This window comes from Pelobates fuscus, chromosome 1, assembly GCF_036172605.1.
Source record: "Pelobates fuscus isolate aPelFus1 chromosome 1, aPelFus1.pri, whole genome shotgun sequence".
NCBI lineage: Eukaryota > Metazoa > Chordata > Amphibia > Anura > Pelobatidae > Pelobates > Pelobates fuscus.
The window spans coordinates 376,426,266-376,448,743 of NC_086317.1; the positions used below are offsets into that span (position 1 = coordinate 376,426,266).

Below are 22,478 nucleotides of genomic sequence, written 5' to 3' on the forward strand. Positions count from 1 at the left end.
CTCTATACAGTTGTTCTCAATAGTTTGCATACCTGGCAGAAATTGTGAAATTTTGGCATTAATTTAAAAAAAAAAAATATGATCAAAAACAATGTTTTATTGAAAGATAGTGATTGTGAACCCATGTATCATCACATAATTGTTTGGCTCCTTTGGCACTGATGTTTACATACCCTTGAATGTTTGGCCTTCTTACAGACATGCAAGGTGACACACACAGGTTAAAATGGCAATTAAAGGTTAATTTCCCACACCTGTGGCTTTTAAATTGTGTCTGTGTAGAAATAGTCAATAAGTTTGTTAGCTCTCGTGTGAATGCACTGAGCAGGCTAGATACTGAACCATGGGGAGCAGAAAAGAACTGTCAAAATACCTGCATAACAAGGTAATGGAACTTTATAGTAATGGAAAAGGATATACAAAGATCCAAAGCCTTGAAAATGACAGTCAGTACTGTTCAGTCATTTATTAAGAAGTGGAAAATTCTGGGATCTCTTGATACCAAGCCAAGGTCAGGTAGACCAGGAAAGATTTCAGCCACAACTGCCAGAAGAATTGTTCTGGATACAAAGAAAATCCCACAGGTAACCTCAGGAGAAATACAGGCTGCTCTGGAAAAAGGTGGTGTGGTTGTTTCAAGGAGCACAATACGACGATACTTGAACAAAAATTAGCTGCATGGTCAAGTTGCCAGAAAGAAGCCTTTACTGCCACAAAAAAGCCCGGTCACAATATGCCCAACAACACCTTGACATGCCTTACAGCTTCTGGCATGCTGTAATTTGGAGTGATGAAGGCTGCGCGTGGGACGCTCTTGGACTTTCGAGAATGACAGTGACTCTAAGCACAAGGCCAAATTGACCCACCAGTGGCTACAGCAGAAAAAGGTGAAGGTTCGAGTGGCCATCACAGTCTCCTAACCTTAAAATCATCGAACTACTCTGGGGAGATCTCAAATGTGCATTTCATGCAAGATGACCAAAGACTTTGCATGACCTGGAGGCATTTTGCCAAGATGAATGGGCAGCTATACAACCTGCAAGAATTAGAGCCTCATAGAAAACTATTACAAAAGACTGCAGGCTGTCATTGATGCTAAATGGGGCGATTTAAGGGTATGCAGACTTTTGAACAGGGGTCAGCACATTTTCTTTTCTTTGTTGCCATGTTTTGTTTTATGATTGTGCCATTCTGTTATAACTAATAGTTGAATATGAATACCATAAGAAATAAAAGGACTGTTTTTTGCCTGCTCACTGTTTTCTTTAAAATGGTACATATATTACCAATTCTACAAGGGTATGCAAACTTTTGAGCACAACTGTATGTATTCACTACCCACTCATATTTAGTAGAAAGTGAATATAGCCTTGTATTGTATAGATATGTTTCACTGACTCTCCTGGTTTATCTTTGTTGGATGGGGCAGGGAGCGCGGCACATTAGTCATAAACCAAAAGCCCAGGGGCAGCTATGAGCTAGCAGGGAAGATGACTGGATTTCCCCAGCCAGCCAAAATAACAGTTTTTACATGCCCTGTGATTGTGCATGTCAGGATTCATGGTTAAAGATTTGCTTTTAATTTCCTGTACATTGTGTTGTTAAGCAAGCTGTACTTGAGGATAAAGAGGATATAAAGATAGCTGCTCCTATAGAGGAAAGCCAGGAAATACATTGAAAAGAGATATAACACAATAAAAGCTTTAATACATGCAATCTTCTATTTAAAATAATAGATTATAGATTATGACTATATAGTGTCATGTGTACACACAAGTTTATTCACTTAAAAGGACCCTATAGTGCTAGGAAAACAAAGCTGTTTTCCTGGCACTATATGTTTAATAGGTCCCCCCCCCCCCCTTCCTTGCATCCCCCCTCCCGTGGGGCTAAAGGGGTTAAAACCCCTTCAGCCACTTACCTGAATCCAGCACCGATGTCCCTTGGCGCTGGGTCAGGCTCAGCCTACACTCCTGACTCCGCACGCGCATTTGACCTCCCCATAGGAAAGCATTATTAAATGCTTATCTGTGGGGAAAATCTGACGCTGGAGGTCCTCATGCAGAGCGCGAGGACGACCAGTGTCAGATAATGGACCAAAAAGTTAGTTTGGATTCTGGAAGCGCCCCCAGTGGCTGTCTGGTAGACCGCCACCGAGGGCAGACTTAGAGCTGCAATGTAAACCGCAATTGCAGCACTAAGTGCAATAGGGACACAGCACCCAGACAACTTCAATTAGCTGAAGTGGTATGGGTCCCTACAGTGTCCCTTTAAGTTTGAATTGTAGGGAAATCAAAGTCAATTTCAAATTAGGAAAAAAATGTTCCAAGTCAGCAATGTTTTCAGTTTGGCTACATTAGGCAGAAAAAAACTAAAAAACTGTGGAGTGTCCCTTTTAAGATCATTTAAAGTAGTCACGCTGAATGCTGTAAATGGCAATGATTGGACGCATCTGACTGAGCGCATGCAGTGATAGCCACACATGCCCAGTAGGTCTGTATATATGCTATATGAAGCATTAGCTTGCAATACCAATGGATAATCTCATAAGAGGAGGACAGGCGGCCTTATAGGGACTGACAGGTTCTGGATAAATGGTGAGTAGACACAACAGTTTTGGTTTGTTTTTGTTTTTTTAACAAAGGGAGGAGCAATAATCTAAAGGCATTGATCACTATCATTTAAAATATTTAGAGTGCATCTCAAAGCTTCTTACAAGTTGCCAGCTTCTAAGGATGAGAACCATTCTTACACCATGATGCTCCCACTAACATGCTTCCCTGTTGGTATTCTGTCTTGGGACATGGGCATTGTTCATTTTTTTTCCCAGGCATATAGGTGATAGCTTAGGCAGCAAGAGGCATTCTATGAAAATGTTTTCCCAGAATCCAACACGGTCTTACAGGAGCCCTAAATGGAGTCATATGGAAATGACTGGACAATTTTGAATAATGATGATCATGTAGAGCAAAATATATACATGGAACAATTTTATATGACATAAATAAAAATGTTCAAATTCATTATTGTTAATCCATCACTCATGATACATATGTGTATTTACAAATTCCATTTGATATTATTCTAAAGCTGTAATGATCACCACGTGTTTCTTTTACAGTCAACTCAAGCAAGATACTAATAAATTATCAATATAGAATAAAGCAACAAATATAGCAAACACTAAAATAAAAACTTAAATAAAAGTAAAAATAAACACACGGAGCATATAGTGGGGTCTACAGATATGCCAAAATGTTCTAGAATCTGGATAATTGCCAAATTTATAAAAAAAAAAGGGGGGAGGGGGGGAATATCGATAAGCACACGTATCTTTATGTACTGTATATCTGTCATTCCTTCCTTCTGATTAGTTGGTAACGAGACAGACATTGTATCTAGGGCAGCTAGCAAGCAAGCATAACTTGCAGAAATTGAACTAGCAGGGTTTTGCTCAGAAAACATTATAAAGACCTCAGAAAATAAATATTATAGAAACAACAGAACACATATAAAAGATCACATGTTGCTACTTAGAAAATGAAACACTTGTGTCATGTTATTAATTATTAATTTTTTTTTAACCATTCAAATTACATTGAGTCTTTAAATTAGACAAAGTTAAGATTTGTAATGGAGGCTAAGATTGGAGCATTGAATAGAACTTGATACATGAATCAAATTATCACGTTTAAACATTGATTGGTTTGTGTCTAATCTAATCTGACCCGTACTATAACACGGTAATAGCTGCTTAGATCTGCAATATAAAGTAGTGTTGATTTGGGTACGGAGTACAAAATGCACATATTTGCACATGCAAATTATGGAATCTGAAAGTGTTTTGTATGAAAGTCTCTACTGTAAACTTTGTTATCCACGCTCAGGTCTGGTTTGTCTAGTAAGAATTTCCAATTTATAATAAAGAAAATAAAAAGAATTTAACAAAGCAACCAGAAAATCTCTCCATCTGTTTTATTTCTGATAACTGACTAGTCTTCTAAAATGGTTTAGCTACAATCACAGATATAGATTAACGCAGCACAGTCACAAAAATGTTGTTAAAAACAAACGTATAACACAGATTTTGTTTCTTTTTTTGGAATTAAATTTAACGTTATAGAGCATGCAATAGCAGTCACTGACCTGATTTATAGATTCATATTTGGAAAGACATTAAAGGGACACTATAGTCACCTGAACAACTTCAGCTTAATGAGGTTGTTCAGGTGAGAACTATAGCTCCCTGCAGCCTTTCTCATGTAAACCCTGTATTTTCTGAGAAAATACAGTGTTTACATTGAGAAGCTAGGAACACCTCCAGTTGCAGTCACTCAGAGTGAACCAGAGGGACTTCAGAGTTGATGGAGGCATAATATGCCTCCATCCACTCAGATCTGCTGTCAGCATCCTGTGATTCAGTATCTCCGCCCTCTGCATGCAGACACTGAACTTTCCTCATGGAGATTCATTTCATCTCTATGAGGAGATGCTGATTGGCCAGGGCTGTGTTTGAATCATGCTGGCTCTGCCCCTGATCTGCCTCTTTGTCAGTCTCAGCCAATCCTATGGGGAAGCACTGTGATTGGATCAGGCTACCACATGTCAGCAGACTGCTTGTTTTTCTGAGTCTAACAGCATGCAGATTTACAGCCTCAGGCTTGAATACAGTAAGATTTTTACTATATTTATGGAGGCATGAGGGGCCCAGGGGGGCTAGATGGTGGTGTTAACACTATAGGGTCAGTAATACATGTTTGTGTTCCTGAGCCTATAGTGATCCTTTAATGTAACTTTGAAAGCCATTTAGAGCACATGGAATGCTCAGTTTTGGTTGCCTGGTATCAGTTTTGCACAACTTAGACTCATCTCTCTTTTTCCCCATATTCTTCAGTTTACTGAGCTCTTACCCTCATTGAGGCAGGTGAGGGCAAGTACAAAAGTGTCCTTTTTTGGCACATGCAACTCTAAAAACTCTGTGTTCACAGTACTATTCATGCTCTGTATGTAATATAAGAGTTTGACAGAGGCTGATAGATTTGCAGGGATATTATCTTTATAACCTCCATCAATATATCCCTCCCAACTCCAGTGTCCATGGAATCAGGAAGCCAAAAGGAGATGGGGCGGGAGAACACTGCCTGCAAATCAAGAAGGATCAAGAAGGCCGCCCACTGAGGGCAGGACATGTTGGGGCACTATTTAGTGCTCCCTGCAGGATACAAACTGTAACATGTCTTCCACTGGTACATTGCAAGGAGTGCACTAAATGGCAACAGTTCAACGAACACAGTAGCATAAAATGCATTAAAAATAGTGTGTTAATTGTAGGTGAAGAGGTATTTTTAATCTCTATACAGACAGACCATAACCTGCCTGACTGCCTTTGTACACAAAGGGGGGGGGCGGATTGATTTTCACATAACCAAATGATTTCTTTAAAACGTCTGACCTCTCCCTAAACACAGGTTTGTTTTGTTTCTCATGGAAAAAAAAAGCAGCTTTTATGTCTTTTTGTAGTTAAGGCCAATGTTTGGTACTTTTGTGACTGGTACGCTATTCTTATTGTAATCTAAAATAATGAGAGCCATTATTTGTTTTGTACTTGAGCATCCTGTCTAATATAATGTTTAATTTCCTCTCATTTTTCTTCCAGTAGGTTTCTTTATAACCTCTTCCTAGAATAATTTTAACATACTGAATTGTTGTTCAACAATTGGTTTCTTTCTATGTCTCCTCTGGCTGTCTTGGCTCACACTCTTTTTAAAGGGATACTCAAAACTGAAGTTGAACTCCATCAAAAATAATTCCCCAGAAATAGTTCCCTAGTTTGCAGCAAGTCTGAGGATTTACAGCTTCTGTCATGACAAAACCAGGATAAGCACAACAATGAGTTTATTGGATATGTAGCTACATAAGATGGATAATACATCTGCCTACGTTAATAGGACCTGCACTACTGCTATACATTTACTGACAGGTCAATTTAGTCCTGTTAAGGGCATGTTTTGGTTTTTATTACTTGATTTGCAACAAAAGCCAACAGAAAATAATAACAGATTTTGCAAGAAACCATAAAAAAAAAACCAAAAAACTAAGATTTTACATGGCATGATACATAATAGGAACATTTTAATTACAAATACATGGCATTTCAAAAACAAGGTAGAGCACATGACTTGTGTATGAAGTCTTACATCACACTGATTGCTAGCAAGTCCTGTGTGTTGAAAGTTGTTTTTTTTTTTTTTTATAATTCTTTATTTTTCTTGTGCATGAAAAAACAGTGAACATTTTCTTGCAATGCCACAACAGCAATAGCAAGCAGGGTAATGACAATGAAATTAATATGGCATACGATTAAACAGCACATTTTTATATGAAAGACAGGCAAAAACTAAAAGTTATATCAGAAGAAAAGATATGATTTTATGCTAAAGTTTCTGATAATTCAAACATAAGCATATGTAAGGTAAGTCTAAACGTTTACCTCTATTTAACTTAATGTCGCTTGCCCCAAAAATGTTTCCTGCGGCGCTGAACGATTATAGTGAGGTACACGGTGAGACACAGATATGGTACGTTTGAGGCTGTGCTAATGCAGGTGAGGTGGTTACATTACATAAAGGATGTCGTTGGGCTCTTAATAAGGGTCGCTAAAGAGGCAGACCACCGCGGTCCCATACATTTACGGTTTTAAGCTAATTAAGGAGACCTGTTTGGGGTGACCGAGGTAACCCATAAAATATGATAAGTAAAAGTACTCAGAGTAGGCTCACTATAGTTTTAGCAGGCTCTTATGTATATCCCTGTCGTGCCGTTTCTATCAGTGATCACGCCCATATGTAAGTCATCCGAACAGGGCATAAAACAAGCTATAAAAAGTAAACTAAACGTTAGTCACAGTGATCATGTACCAACTAATACACTATTACAAAAACTATGGCAAAAGTCTCCCCCTGCCAGATACAAAAAAGTTCAGTGATGTATGGGTTACCAACCCGACAGGGTGTGAGGGCATACCGGCCGCGGTGGAGAAGGATGGAAAGCATATCAGCCGATGCCCCTTTTGAGGATGTCTTGATTACCAGCACGGCTGGCCCCGTCGGACAAAATCCTAGGCCCGATTTCAGCTCTTACAGTTGTCAGCGAGGGTGTCTCATGTGCGGCCTCTTGGTGTGCAGCGTGATCCTGGAGCTGGTGTTTCATGCTGCACTGGTCAGACGGTCTTAAGTTTAGCGTGTTGCCCATGTGCTGCCAGTCCCAAAGTCCTTTACACCGCTGCATCATGGCTGCCGCAGGCAGCAAGGTTTTTGTCCCAGACCATTTCCCCTGGGTCTATTCTTCTGCCAGGATGACTTAAAAGCGTTTGGTCGGTCTATTCTTGACCAGCGTGTGGTAGAGCCGCAATGAGGCTGGTGAGTGGGTCTGCGTTGGCGCCATGCCCAGTGGATGTGAGTGTTGGGCGGCTGCGCGGGCGCTGGTTTGCTTGCAGGCAGGTGAGTAAATTATCGCTTTGTAAAGGTGGGAGGCTGTAATAAGGCGTAAGTGAACTGTTGTGCCAGGTACCTCTTTCAGGTGAAATGCAGCTTAAGCAGGGCCTCCAAGTGCAGCAGTGAGTCTGCGTTAACAAGCTAATGTGGTGGATTCCCGCACTTCTTGCTCTCCGTTTATTCTCTGCTGAACTTTAATTATATGTACTTGGGTCTGCACGTTATTGTCAGCCGGTCATGCTCTGGGGCAGGTTATCAGGATGGTCGGTTAATGTTGGGTGATCTCTCCTGCGTTCAGCTTGTTCATGCTTGCTGGGCGCGCACATGGTTAACGTGCGGCGGCCATCTTAAGGGGCCCAGCCTGTAAGCCCTCTGTGGTAGGGCAGTTGTTTGGGCCCAGGTTAGCTTATCTGTAACGGCCCATGAAGACCGGGATAACCCCCCCGGTCCAGAGGGGGGGGGGAGGCGAGACGCCGGCCGGAGACCCGGGAGAGCGGCCGTCTCTGCCCGGCTCAAGCCCCCAAGCTCCGGGCCTCGTCAGGCCACTTTAGGTGCCAGTCAAGGTCGTGAGGGGTATCCCCGTGTGCCCCATCAGTTGGGGGTCCCGGTGGGCACCAGTATGGACTCGTAGTGGCCTTTGGCTCCCAAGTGGCTCCGATTCTTCAGGCCCTGAAGTGGGAGCTCAGACAGAGCACGTCTGATCCCGCCGGCGGTCAGGCCCCGCCCCCGTGTTGAAAGTTTTTAAATAGCTAGTTCACGGTTACATCAGTTCGGCAGGTGTGTAAAACTCAGAAGGCTTTGAAGTGAGTTATTTGTTGACTACTGTGGTTTACCGTAGCAAAATTGATTTTACATAATTAAAGATTAAAGGGACACCATCAGCTTAGTATGGAAAAGGTTTGTGTAATTTGAAATGCCATGTATTTGTAATTAAAATTTTCCTATTATCTCGTCCGTTTAGACTGGTTTACAATACAGGCTTGTAAAATAGGTTTCTTCTGCTACAGACCCTCAAAGATATAACCTGAAATATGTCTGATTATGTTTATTTCAATAAATTCAGATACTAAAGGCATTCACGGTATTTATGACAAAACATTTAAGACAATGACAGTGGACGATATTTGAATGTAGCAGGTCTTTGCTTCAGCTTTAAGACACGGTCCATGAGCTCTCTCAAGCAGTGATTGTTAAAAGACAGACCCCAAGTGTTGTAAGGGAATGAAGGAGAATATTCAAAGTTAACACACAATAGTGTACTACCCCAGGTGGCTCTAGTGACAAGTGCGAGTGTTTATCTATCCCAAATATTTCAAAGTGGTGTCAGCATAACAAACTTTAAACATTAAACATGGAAGACAGGGACAAACAATATTGTAGGAGTGGACTAAGGAGCAAGGGTATGCCATGGTTTCTCCCGGCTGTGTGTGGTGGGAGTATAAGCAACATGACTGTCCTGACAGTCAGCCTATGTCTGCCAAAGGTAGAGTGCAGTCCCAGGAAATGGGGTGAGTTGGTGTGCTCAGTGAGATAGACCAGATCGGTGAAGCATTCATGTTAGATGGTAGCAGCTTCGGCATCTCCTGCTCACTTCTCCCTGTGGTATCTTGCTTAAGACCTCCTCTACTTGCACCATTGGTGCCAATTTCTGATGCAGGTCAGAAAAGAGTTTGTCCAGCTTGTACAGCGTTTTAGACACCTCCATAGTCAGGTATGGGGCATGCTGCATCCGCCACATTAAGTATGCCGTGTGGTGTGGTGTAGCTGTTTGTTGCAGAGCCGCACAGCCCTGGTGATGTTAAGGAGCTTCCAGGGTGGAGACCGGGATCGCCCCACCAGTCCAAAGGATGCCATCAAGATGTGGTACAAGATCAGTTTGAGCCAGCCCGGGAGGTCAGGCCTCACTCCTGCTCGCAGAGGACTCCGTCTGGGCAGCTGCTATTGACCGCTGGAAGTATCCCCAAGTCAGAGCATCCAAGCTTAACAGATTGACCCAGAAAGAGAGCTAGGAACACAGGTAAGTGGCTATAAATGTGTAATATACATGGAGCACAATGAAAACACGTCTAGCCGCCTTCACAGCTAGGCGCTGCCCCCTGCATGCATATTTTTTTTATTAGGGTATATCTACTAAACAGTGATTTATTTTTTATATTTGGGCAGTGGAGTGTCCCTTTTAATCAGCAAAGCATTGTGAGCTACAGCTCTACTTTTTGGCTACCCTCACTTGGAGCTTACCAGGGGTATATCCAAACAATCACAATACAGGGACACTTCAGCCTGCAGAAATAAGATACTTTTAAAGTTTGTGTTCATTGCAAATCCACAGGCTTTGCCGCATCTGAAGTGAGCACTCATCGAACCAGGAAGTGATTGATGCTCCCTTTACTTTTGATAGCACCGTTACTTCCATTGTGGGAAGTGATTGTTTGTCAAGTGTAGTTGCCAGACAGAGTGAGAGAAAATTTTCACCTAATGGCTTCCTCTGCTAGATTAGTACGGTCTAATGTTGCTATTGGACCTAGTGTGCTTATGACCCCTGCCATCATTAAAGTAACTGGGGGGAAAAAAAAGTAAATGATGCATTCATCGTATACCAATAACAGCATTGCACACCATTACTATACCATAACTATTAATAAATGGCACAGAGACAAAACTAAAATAGATGTTGCTGAACACAGACATTCTAAGAGATGGCTGCAAGTTGTAAAGAAGTCATATTTTACTGCTGAGAAAGCTCAGGATGTCATGTCCCATGCATTTACAAGTCTCCATCTACATTGCAATTTCAGCTTTAAAGAACATTTATTGGAAAGGGTCAAAAGTCAAACAACTGATCCAGTACAGTTTGTATCAGACATTCTGTGCACGGCTGGAATATCTGAGTGTGCAAATGGTGAAGGTCAAAATACAGGACAATTCTATGACAGCTAAGCAGAGGTTTCAAGAGCAATATATTTAAGGCATTGTTCTGCTGCGAATAATAATTTACATAAATACTTGATAAGCTAGGCAGGACAAAGGAAGATAGGTGAGAGCAAACATTAGCGCTCTGTTGGGTAGCAGAGTTTTGTATGCTAATCATATGACTGGCCCATGGGAGATCACATCATCAACAATTGCAGGTCACATTACATAAGGAGTAATTTTACCCCATTTCCTTTGGACTGTAAGCTTGTTTGACCCGGGCTCTTACCAATTCATGTTTCTGTAGGTCAACCCTGTCTTGTTGCAATTCAACACGTCTTCCCCACCTATTACACAGCACTGCAGGATATACAGGTAGTCCTCACTTAGTGACTTACCAGTTTACTAACTGCTCGGATATATAACCAGCTCTCTAGCGCGGGAAATCCCCCGAACATAGATCTGCTCTCTAATGCATGCGCGACTTGGTTGTCTCTCTGGTGTGAAGTATCCTCGCTTACCGACCAGTTCGCTTTACGGCTGAGTTGTAGGAACGGAACTCTGTCGTTAAGTGAGGAATGCCTGTACTGGTGTTATAATAATAATCGTGAGATTAAAGAACTATAGTTCAGAAATTCTTACCATTAATGATGTTATGGAAAAGGAAAACATCAGCTAAATATTAGTAATGAGAAAAAGTATATATACACACACATTACAAGCTTGACTTTAGCATTTCTTTCTATACGTAATAATGTCTTATTTAATTGCAATGTTAAATCTACATTGTCAAAGGTATAGGGCTGCAGAATATGCTGGCCCTATACCATTGACAGTTCATGTTGGTAAAAATCAGATTAATATCATGGGACAGCTATTAAAAGAACACTACACGCAACAATACCACTACAGTCCTCTGTAGTACTTATGGTGGCAAGAATGCCCTGGAGCCCTCCCAGAGTAATTTGTCGATCCATGTTAGAACAGTTTGACAACTAGGCACCCATTGCTATAGCCCCTGCTTTAATATGGTATGTTGTGGTAGGTTATATGCAATGTATGATCTAAATATATACTAAATATATATAACTAAACCCCCATTATTTTTGTCTAAATTAGGTTTTAAAAAAAAAAAAACACTAAAAAGCTGTTCACTTTGAAGTTGCTGTTTAGTGGATGAGTGAGTGCACTGGATCTTGTGTATTAATATGGCACTGGAAACCTCAGTTGAGCTCAGCCATTTGGAGACCATTAATCACATGGTATGGCAATCATATTTATTTGAGTATACTTTAAAACTATTACAAAATTCTCTTTAACATCTGATCATTTCTTGCCTTGAGTCTATTTGCATCCACTGTGTTTCCTAATGCTTAGTGGATGGATATGACTAAAGCATTGGGCACCAACTGGCCAATAACATACGTGCCAATTGCCTTGACCAGCCAATTGTGGATGCTTTCGATTACTCTGGTTTACAAGGTTTTTAGAACATGAACAGTTTTAGCTGATATTAATGATTTGTCAGGTGACGATTTCAGACCTGGCCTTAATAAATGGCTAGGACATCACAGTTTTATATAATTGGTCAATTTGACTCCTATTAAGATCCTCTTACACCAACACCTCCAGGCAAATGGAGAATATTAGATACGTTAATAGCTGTGGATGGATGAAATATATAACGTTACTGAACCTCAGACCACCATTCATTCAAACTGGGGCTTATGAGGAGCTTTGTAAAAGATGGAAAAATCTTTGAAACCAAGTAATGACAAACTATGAGAAACATTGCAAAAAAAAAAAAGAATCTAGGAACGGGTAAAGTTCCATTACAGATAGAACCTATTTCATTTGCATATCAGACTAATTCCGTCCACGAGATCAGTTCAGATCCAAAATGCTGAAAAATGGACGATCTTTTCAGCTTTTTGGGGGCCTTGTCAGTTAGATGTAGCTAATAGACATGTGCAATTCGTTTCGTTCCGAATTTAAATTCGGACAGAAGTGCCAAACCGAACTGCCAAATTTTGGAAGTGCCGAAGTGCTTTGGATTTCTAAAAAATGCCAAAACAGGTGAGGGAAAATTAAGGGAATGATGACAGGAATCTAACCCTACCCCTAACTTATCCCCTAACCCCAACCCTACCCCTAACCCTAGTAGGGGTAAGGTTAGTGGTAGGGAATTGCCAAAGTCCTGAACCGCCGAAGTCCCGAATTTCGGAAGTGCCGAACCAAATTTTTTGCCCATGCACATCCCTAGTAGCTAATGCCCCTCTATGCCACTAACTAGGGGGGTGCCATGACTTCCAGTGTCATGTGTCACCCCCCATCATTACGCTGCGCACAGCCACAGCACCTTTGCGGGCCGGCGGGACTTCCTTCTTCTATGAGGAGGAGGGTGTGACAACGTGCGCAGCGCAGTCAGTCCACCTTCAGCGGAAGGATCCATTTCCGGGCGGTGAGGCACCCAGTGGTCGGACTCAGAGGCAAGGAAGGCATCATCAAATGTGGATTCAACTTAGAATGAAAACTGTGCGTCTCCAACATTCTAGTTTAATCAGAGGCACAGAACAAAGTCTGCACTAAAATAACAGACAGGTACATGACAATAAAGCATCCATAAACCAAACAGGGAATCTTCAAGTCTTACTGCATAAGCTGTGATGACCATCCTTCACACAACCTTGCAACATACCACACCCCAGCCGTGGGGTTGACCAATCACTGACCCCCTTCAGTTTACTAACAAATTGGGGTTGGGGATACTCCATTACAAGCCCTCTAAACAAAAGGCGTACATACTTTTTAACCACAAAATCCGTCCTGTAGTGTATACTAGCAGGGTTACTTACTAAAGTGTTGGAATTCAAAAGGAATTCCAGATTCAGGCCCAATAACCATACCAAAAATCTCTAGGCTAGGTATGTTTTGATTTTGGCAACTTTGGCCTACAATTTGAAAATCACTTTGAATTCCCAAAAATTAACATTTTAATGAATAACCCTGTCCTGAATGTTAATAGACCAAAAACATAAAAATGCACATTCTGCCAAGTGTTTAAATACAAATGGCTGGCATTTACATGTTAAACAACTCAATGTCTGGGTCTTACAAGCTTCCTTTAAAACCCTTTTGACGACTAAGCTACATGGACTGCTGGCAGACAATTAGACCTCCTCCCTCCCTTTCAATGATAGTGAGAGATTAGTTACATTTATTTCCTGTCAGAATGAAAACAAAACCAACTGAAGATATGAACATGATAAGTTGCATACAAAGGGTTGTAAATACGAAGTAGCTAGTATTCAGCAGGAACCACAACATTAATTTGCATTGCTCGACATCACCTTATTTATTCATCCATGACACCAAACAGATTAAAAGTTGTAGTACGAGAACAATAGGCAAAGAATCAAAATAAACGAGTCACAAGTGAAAAAGCACAGGTTAACAACAACCACATGTGTGTCTTTATACTGGTACTATATTCATTTATTTTCCATACCCAATACAAAAAGATTTCAGATGGCTTCAAAGAACACAGAAAAGTATATTTAAACAGGGAATTGGGGTAAAATAGCACTACCAAAAATAAATATATATATATATATATATATATATATATATATATATATTAAAAAAAAAAAAAAACCTTAAATGGTGTGAGTGTTGAGGTTGCCGTTTAGTGAACGAGTGAGTGTGCTGGATCTTGTATATATAAGAATTCCAAATAGTCCATGCACTCTGGATTTTTATTTTTTTTTTTAAATATTTTTATTGAACTATTAGTCCGATATTTTCAGTATTCTCAGACAAATCTAAACATTGCCATTTCTCAGACTAAAAGGATAGAATCTATGCACCAAAACGATGCAGCTGTTTTAGTGTTTTTTTTTTTTTTTTGGTATTTAGTACACTTTCTAAATTAATAGTGTTAACAAGCTCAGTTTTACATTGTTCTTTGTCTCTATACTGTGCACGACAAAAGTTATATTTGCATAGCAAAAAACACAAAGTTGCATTATGTGTCATCTGATACATGAGGGGGAGCAAATAGTTATCAAATAGGTAACCTTTTTAGGATAGCCTATGTATTAGAAAATGCAGAGATAAATTATGTTAGGAATTTGCTTCCAGCCTCTCCCGTTATCCCACTATTAGATATATAAATAATCATTAGAAATAATAATGCTACGTTGTACATTCCCTAACAAGTTTTCAGATTTCAATGCACTTTGCTCCACACATTACTTTCTGGGACTAGGCCAAGTACATTGTGGGAATGAGTAGATGGGTGCATAGCTCACTTCACTTAACAGGAAAGTCTCGCTATTCCTTTAAAGCGACACTAGTAACTCAGACCACTTCATTTCAATTAAGTGGTCGGGGTGCAGTTTCCCACTGTAAAATATATATATATGGTTGTTTTTAAGAAACTACAATGTTTATATTGCAGGTTTAAGTCCATCCTTAGCGTAATACTGTCAGATGAACTGGAAGCTCCTATAGGAAAGTATTGATTTCCTATGGGGAAGTTTGTACACACTTGCCACAAATGCAGATTAGGTCTCCTATACTCCTCTTCGAAGAGTATTGGAAAGGCCATTGCCAAAGAAACAATAACTCCTCATTTGTTTTTAATTGTAATGCACCCAGTGGGAGGACCTGAATAAGAGTAGGGACAGAGAATCTATAGTGTTAGGAATACAGATATGCATTCCTAATACTATAGTGTTCCTTTAATATATTTGCATTGGGAACATAGTCTCCGCAGTTCTTACGGTGGATAGAGGAGCACTGCTTGCAGTACAGGCACATTCATACAGAGCGCGAACGAGAGTTAAGATTGCAGAAAAGCAAAAAAGAAAAATCTGCTCTTCCAAACCCTCCACCCACGCCCCCCATTTACACAGCTTTTAAATCTCACGTGCTCCTTATGTAATCCTATACTTCTGGATTCACATGAGGCAGACATTTTAACACATTGACACTTTACCAAGGGTAGGCTGCCTCTAACCAGCAGTCTCATCCTCCAATGAGCTTGGGGTTATTAAAATATCATTGACCGTGTGTAGTGCTCTATAAGCGGATTCAAGTGTTCACATGTTGGCACCCACCACAACATTCTGTGCTGGTCATGAAACCATGAGAGAATATGGGACCCTATCCTGTAGAACTAAATTAATGATAGGGGCTTCAAAGGGCATGTACATTTCTATATTTAAAAGTAATGATTACTTTTGCCCATTATGTAGCTCTCAAAAGGACTATTTCTGTTTTAGGTCACATTGTATTTATATATTCCATTATTCTCACTAAACGTAGACACTGGGGTCACAAAATATAGAGAAGGAATAAGAGTGTAAAGTTATAGTTTGCCTCTTTCAATTCACTTAAGTGAATTACCCTGTTCAAGTGTTTATTACAATTCCCCGGCCTCAATTTATTTTATGTTTGGAATCCTGCCCAATTCTTTTAAATGTACAAACATTAGTTTTAAGTAAATTTATATAAAAACACAATGTCCATCAGAAGCTATGCCATAGTGAGTACTTCTACTTCAAGACCTCATGGCACAGCTCTATATATGAAGCAAACTGCCTTACAAATTTTTTTCTAGTACAAGGATTTCATAGAAACTTGTTAAAGATATTGACAACAGAGAGGTTCTTTTTAAAGTCTTTGATGCAGAACTTTCTCAGTATTTCTAAAGTTTCTCATCAAAGTAAACATTATTTAAGCACTTAAAGTAGCGGTCACCTTCGGCAAGACATTCGATGGGGGATCCAGAGGGAGCAGGGAAAGGTAAGTTTTACTTAACTTGTGCTGCCACCGCCATGTCTATCCAGTGGGTCCTTTTTAGCAACTGGCACTTCATCTACCAGGAGCCTGCAAGAGTTCAACACTGATGCCTATGGAGTATCCAGCAAGATCACGGGAGCCTCTATAGACATTGCCTTTTTCCTCATAGCTGTCACCAGACGACTGGGAGAAATGACAAATGTCGACGGAGGGGAAGCTCCACTTCTTGTCACTTTTTATCAGAAAAATGCATATGACAACGTAGTCCTTATTTTGTCTTGTGATATCTTTTGATGAAAATATTGCTAAAAAATACTTGTTGCAATATGTGACTGATAAGGTATAGCTTTCTTGTGCACGTCAATGTTCTTAAATTCTTCATTTCAGTAGAGAATGCAGTTGATTGAAAAGAACAGATTTCAATTAATAAAGAACAAAGGGAAATTATCATGAAAATGGCTGGGCTGTTTGGGCATCAGTGATAATTACGAAACTATACTTATTTAAATTACAATTATGTATGTAGTGCCAACATGTTCTTTAGCGTCGTATCCTAAAGCATTCTCCTTTCAAATTAACTATGAAAAGGATGATTCATCTGGAAACTACATATGTAGAGATATTTGGTTCTCTGTTCAATGGAAAGATTGTCAAATCACATTTTCCTTAAGTTAGAGGGGATTAACTACAGAACAGATGCATTTTAGAAAATAAAATAGATTTTGGGAGCCAGTAATGACGATACCTAAAACACCAACAAGGGTTACTCACAAGTGAAAATTCAAAGTGAATTTAAATTTTAAGGCTAAAGTAGCAAAACTGGAAGCATAGCTGAAAAGGTTTCCGCTTTGGATATTTTTACCTTAAATTTGACTTTCACTTTAAAATCTCACTTTTGTGAATACCGTAACTCTGTAAATAGGAGTACATAAATAATATGGATGTTCTAAGTTTGAAATCTAATGCCAACTTTTTTTTTTTTTTTTTTTTTTTTTAAATCACACCTCATTTTCCATGTAATGCTCATACACTTTAGGTTGTTTGCATGGAAAACCCTTTGCAGCTTAGTGGGAGAGGTATGGATTTAGATTTTTGCCAAGTGAATATGTGTTTTAGAATAGATTTACTAAGCTCAGCATCACTGCTTATTTCCACAGCAGTTTTTTTTTTTGTTTTTTTTATTGGAAAACTACCACATTTCTGTAATTTAAATTGCCTTGACACAGAAAAGTGGTAGATGTGAACATTTTCACATGAATGACATGATACGGGCTCCAGCACAATCACACACATACAACCGACTCAAGAATTTTTTCCAGTGTTCGGCAAAGATGACATTACAAAGAAAAGAGTCTTATGATATGGAGTCTAGAAGGGTTGATATAAAAAGCTTGTAGCAAAGCCAAACCAAACAGTGTCCTTTACCACTGTTCTTGTGCAAATGTATAATAACCAAGAGAAACAGGATATCCATAAAAAGAAATACAGACACCTAATCAAGCACATCAATTATTCCTTTGACTGCCGAGTGCACCAAACACTATCCATCATATGTTTTAGGTATTCTGTATATTAAGCTTGATCAAGCAGTTACAAAAAGGCATCTCTTAACCAACAATGTATGCTTTATTGAAAGTTGACAAGTGCAACAGTTAAATACATTGACGTGTTACAACTGTTTAGAGACCATGCACAACGTATGCATACTATCGTACAGTTTGTATTGTATATCCCATTGTGTTAGCAGAAAGTGGTCAGCATCTGGGAGTGTTTAAACCAAAAATAATAATAATAAAAAAAAATCATGTGAAGTGGCTCTTCAAAAAGATTCTTACCAGTCAAGGCAAATTTGGAAAAATACACACACAAAAAAAGTGCACAAATCTACCAAGTTCTAAAGAGCTGTGCAGATGAATTCCTGGCTAACACCTTTTTAGTGCCTGATGAATGCAAACCTAGGGCTATTCTGGCACATAAGGATATAGCAGCTTTAAAAAAAAAAAACAATAATAATTATAATAATAATAATAAAAGGACTATTCAAACAATTCATCAGCCAATGAAACCACTAAATTTCAATCTGTACAACCTAAGTAGTACTTACAAGGGTTCTATATTACAGAGTACTTACACTACATACACAAATATACAATAGGCAAATTAACTTCATTGAAATTATCCTAGTTTCCAACAGCATTTTCTTCTCAAACTGTTCAATTTATGAACAGCATAAGATTGAGAGAAGAATAGCAAACTAAGGACTCAGCTGACTGATAAAAGATAATCAGGTACTATACTTCAATACCTTTAACTACTAGGAACATCAGTATGTGATTTTTTTTTCAAGAAGGTTCTAGCCCATTTGCAAAATGAAGAAAATCTACATGTAATCTCCCATCCAGTTCAATCACCCTTACGCATAAGTAGGTTGTGCATCATTTACAGCGCAGAACAGGATGAGCAGAATAAAATCAAATAATAAAAAAAAAATGAACAAAAAAATAACTGGGAAGGTGACGAATCTCAGCTCCTACATTATACAGTTCCTGGTATTTACAGTCTGCTGTTGTCCATGTAGGAAGATGGTATATTCCCAATCCAACGCACTTTAAAATATAAATATTCTGTTGAGTCAAGATGAGTTGGGTGTTTGAAACAGCTCTTTAATACTGAAAGGAAAAGGCATACTTGCAGCAAGTTTGGAAACAGTGTCAAAGACTTGGATGCACAATTGATATCGGTGTATTAAATATGCGTAGATCAGAGGCACATCCATTGTTAGCATAAACGTAGGGATTTTGATGAAATTATCAGGACACTTCATTTTTATATGAAAGGCTAACATTTTAATAGCCTTTCCAGTAAAGTTTGAAGTCAATATTTTAATGCATCCAGAAGTAAAGTTGCCATCAGATATTATACATTCCAGCCTTCTGAAGAATAGTGTCAAACGGTAACAAAACCCTTTAGTATTTGTTGTCATGTTTGTGACCACATACGCTAGGACAGGCTTTGTGACCATATTTAAAGCTGTTATGCAGATGGTCCTGAACTTTGTGATGCGGGCTGAGTGGATGCTGGGGTATTTCCCGTAGGCTGTGAACCAGATGAGGATGAGGGAGGAGACCCACTCTGGAGCTGGGCCTGGAACTGGGCAAGCTGCTCTGGACTTGCCAGAGTCTTCAACAAACTGTTCTCCTGCTCCAGTTGAGAGTTTTTCTCAATAAGCTCCTTGATCTGTTCCTTCAGAACCTCAACTTCTTCACGGACAGCATACATCAGATGGCTCTTTACCAAGTCCTAAAAAAGGGAGGAAAAAAATTATCAAATTTTGAACACAAGATATTAGACCATATAGCAAGCACAAGCAAAAAATAACAGTACGATTAATGAACATGCTTATAGGCTAGACCTGGCCATTTAGACAGCCTCGCAGTAGCACAAATAAGTTTAACTTTGATCTGTCTGGTGCGTCTGAGGTCTGTGGTTACAGTGGATTAGGGAAACTACTGCTGACCCTACCGATACAAAGCATCTTTATATCTGTCAATGCTGACTGGCCAGAGCTGCAGGGAACCTATTGCCCTGGACTCTACAGTGATTAGCACTGAAGCATGAGTTCTGTGCAGTTTCCTGTACAGTTTATTTTAAAGTCTCTTCCCTTAAGCTTTATGTGGATTTAAGATGGAGATCACACAGCTAAAATATATTCAAACTTGCAGACACAAGTGGTAATAGTAATATTACAAGTATACAAATTTGAAATGTATGAAATATTAACTATTGCCTTGTTCCTTTAAATTACAAATTAAGTGTCTGTCAATAGCTCCTGTTGGCAGCATAGGTCCCGAGTACAGATTTGGTGGTTGAATCTGCATGACAACCCTAGAAAACACCTTAGTGTTCTTATACTGTGGGCATCTCAGTAGTGTTTACAACATATCTCAGGGATCTGCTCCCTCAGGAATTTGTTTACTTTGCTTCTACTCTTTATAAACATATTTAAATGTTCATTTTAATAGTGATCATTACAATGATGCACACTGATGTGGCATTTAAAAGAGGTAAGCATCATGATGAGGACTCTTCATCACAGAAAGGAATACCTTTTAGCCTCAAACACAAAATATTCTTTGGATGCCTACATCCAACAGCATCTCAATTTCAGGAGCATTGTTGTCTTGTGAACCCAGGGTCTTCAGTGTTTCCCAAATTATATTTATAATGTTAAGCCATTTTAAATGCATGCCATTCTGGTTCTTGAAGTCAAAATAATTTGGTCCATTTGGTCACCATGGCTACAGTAATTATGACACAAGGTATCTGATAAACAGGGGGGGGAACCTGGTTTTGACCCATATTGGATGTCCATTTTGACATCACTAAAATTAAATAAGACACTGGATAATATTGCCATAAGTGTCAATATTTGCTTCTATAACCAATTTAGATTTTTATTTTATAGACCTAAATAAAGGATTTAAGCATAAATGGGCAAAAAAAAAGTAAAAACACAATGAAAACGCAAAAAGGGGGCGGGTAGGGGGATATTAAAGTAAAGCTAAATATTGAAAGTGTTGTAAAAAAGTTTTGCTTTGTATTAGAAAAACAGTAATGTCAAATAAGGAAGGTTGTCACTCTGATAGCTGAGCAAATGAAAGGGATGGACGGCACTGATTTAAAGCAGGCAATTTCTACAAACCTCCAAAAATATACAAATATCTCATGGTTGTCAACTTCCACCAAAATGGAGCAATAAGTGGATGCAAACATGTTTATCATATGTACATTCAGACACTGGTTGCTAGGTTCTGTGGATACTACATATGTCTGATTCTATCAGTTTATAATGTAAGCAATGTCAATGCTTATAATTAGAGATTACTGTGAATAATTAAAGACACCATTTTAGATCCCATTAAATTATTTAAAATTATGCTAACATGAATATATTTTACATTTAGACATTTACTAATATAAGTATATTTTTATGACTGGCTTTTCACTGGTATATCATATTATGAGTGCAGGAGAGGCCCTGCACTGAGATAGTCTCCATGCAGGACATCCCCCAGCATGCAATGGATACAGCATGGCTTCCCATAACAATAGCAGCATCTCCGAGCCTGCCAGCCCGGCGCACACCGGCTGCAACTAGTCTGAGCCGAGCAGGTTGCCGCATAGTGCTTTCCTCCTCCGTGACGTCACCGCACAAGGCACGCCCTCTCCGTCCTGGTAGCCAATCGGCAGCGGAGATATTTATAGCCGAGGTTAAAGGTTCTCCTCCTGCCTAGTAACAGCGAGCTGGGCATCGCGTGAGAGCGCAACAGCACCCAGAGCGGCGCTCCATCATCACACCGAGCGGCTCCTGTACGGCCTGACTACCCGGGCCGGACACGGTGTATACACAGCCTGCATGCAGTGTATAAACCATATAGAGACAGCCTGCATGCAGTGTATAAACCATATAGAGACAGCCTGCATGCAGTGTATAAACCATATAGAGACAGCCTGCATGCAGTGTATAAACCATATAGAGACAGCCTGCATGCAGTGTATAAACCATATAGAGACAGCCTGCATGCAGTGTATAAACCATATAGAGACAGCCTGCATGCAGTGTATAAACCATATAGAGACAGCCTGCATGCAGTGTATAAACCATATAGAGACAGCCTGCATGCAGTGTATAAACCATATAGAGACAGCCTGCATGCAGTGTATAAACCATATAGAGACAGCCTGCATGCAGGGTATAAACCATATAGAGACAGCCTGCATGCAGGGTATAAACCATATAGAGACAGCCTGCATGCAGTGTATACACCATATAGAGACAGCCTGCATGCAGGGTATACACCATATAGAGACAGCCTGCATGCAGGGTATACACCATATAGAGACAGCCTGCATGCAGGGTATACACCATATAGAGACAGCCTGCATGCAGTATATAAACCATATATAGACAACCTGCATGCAGTGTATAAACCATATAGCGTGTGATCCTGTGTGCTTTGTATAGCAGTATTTAGAGCCTGCATGCTGTGTATATCAACAGTATTGAGAGGATGTCTACAGCAATACTGAGAGAGTATATATATTAGTACTGGAATCCTGTTTACAGTGTATATATCCCTATACAGAGGGTGGGCACACAGCATATATCCCTATGCAGAGGGTGGGCACACAGCATATATCCCTATGCAGAGGGTGGGCACACAGCATATATCCCTATGCAGAGGGTGGGCACACAGCATATATCCCTAT

The 22,478-nt window shown here is 39.7% G+C and overlaps 1 protein-coding gene across 4 annotated transcripts in view; it reads right to left on the reverse strand.

Annotated features, from left to right (window-relative positions):
* Nucleotides 1–17,815: 17,815 nt before the first annotated feature.
* The window catches only part of TSC22D1 (TSC22 domain family member 1), a 77,579-nt gene continuing 72,916 nt past the window's right edge, over nucleotides 17,816–22,478 (reverse strand). For all 4 annotated transcript variants that reach the window (XM_063425984.1, XM_063425985.1, XM_063425987.1 and 1 more), the window contains exon 3: nucleotides 17,816–19,508. In XM_063425984.1, coding sequence (XP_063282054.1) covers nucleotides 19,242–19,508 — 267 coding nt within the window. In that variant the 3' untranslated portion in view covers nucleotides 17,816–19,241. The remainder of the gene's footprint in view (nucleotides 19,509–22,478) is intronic.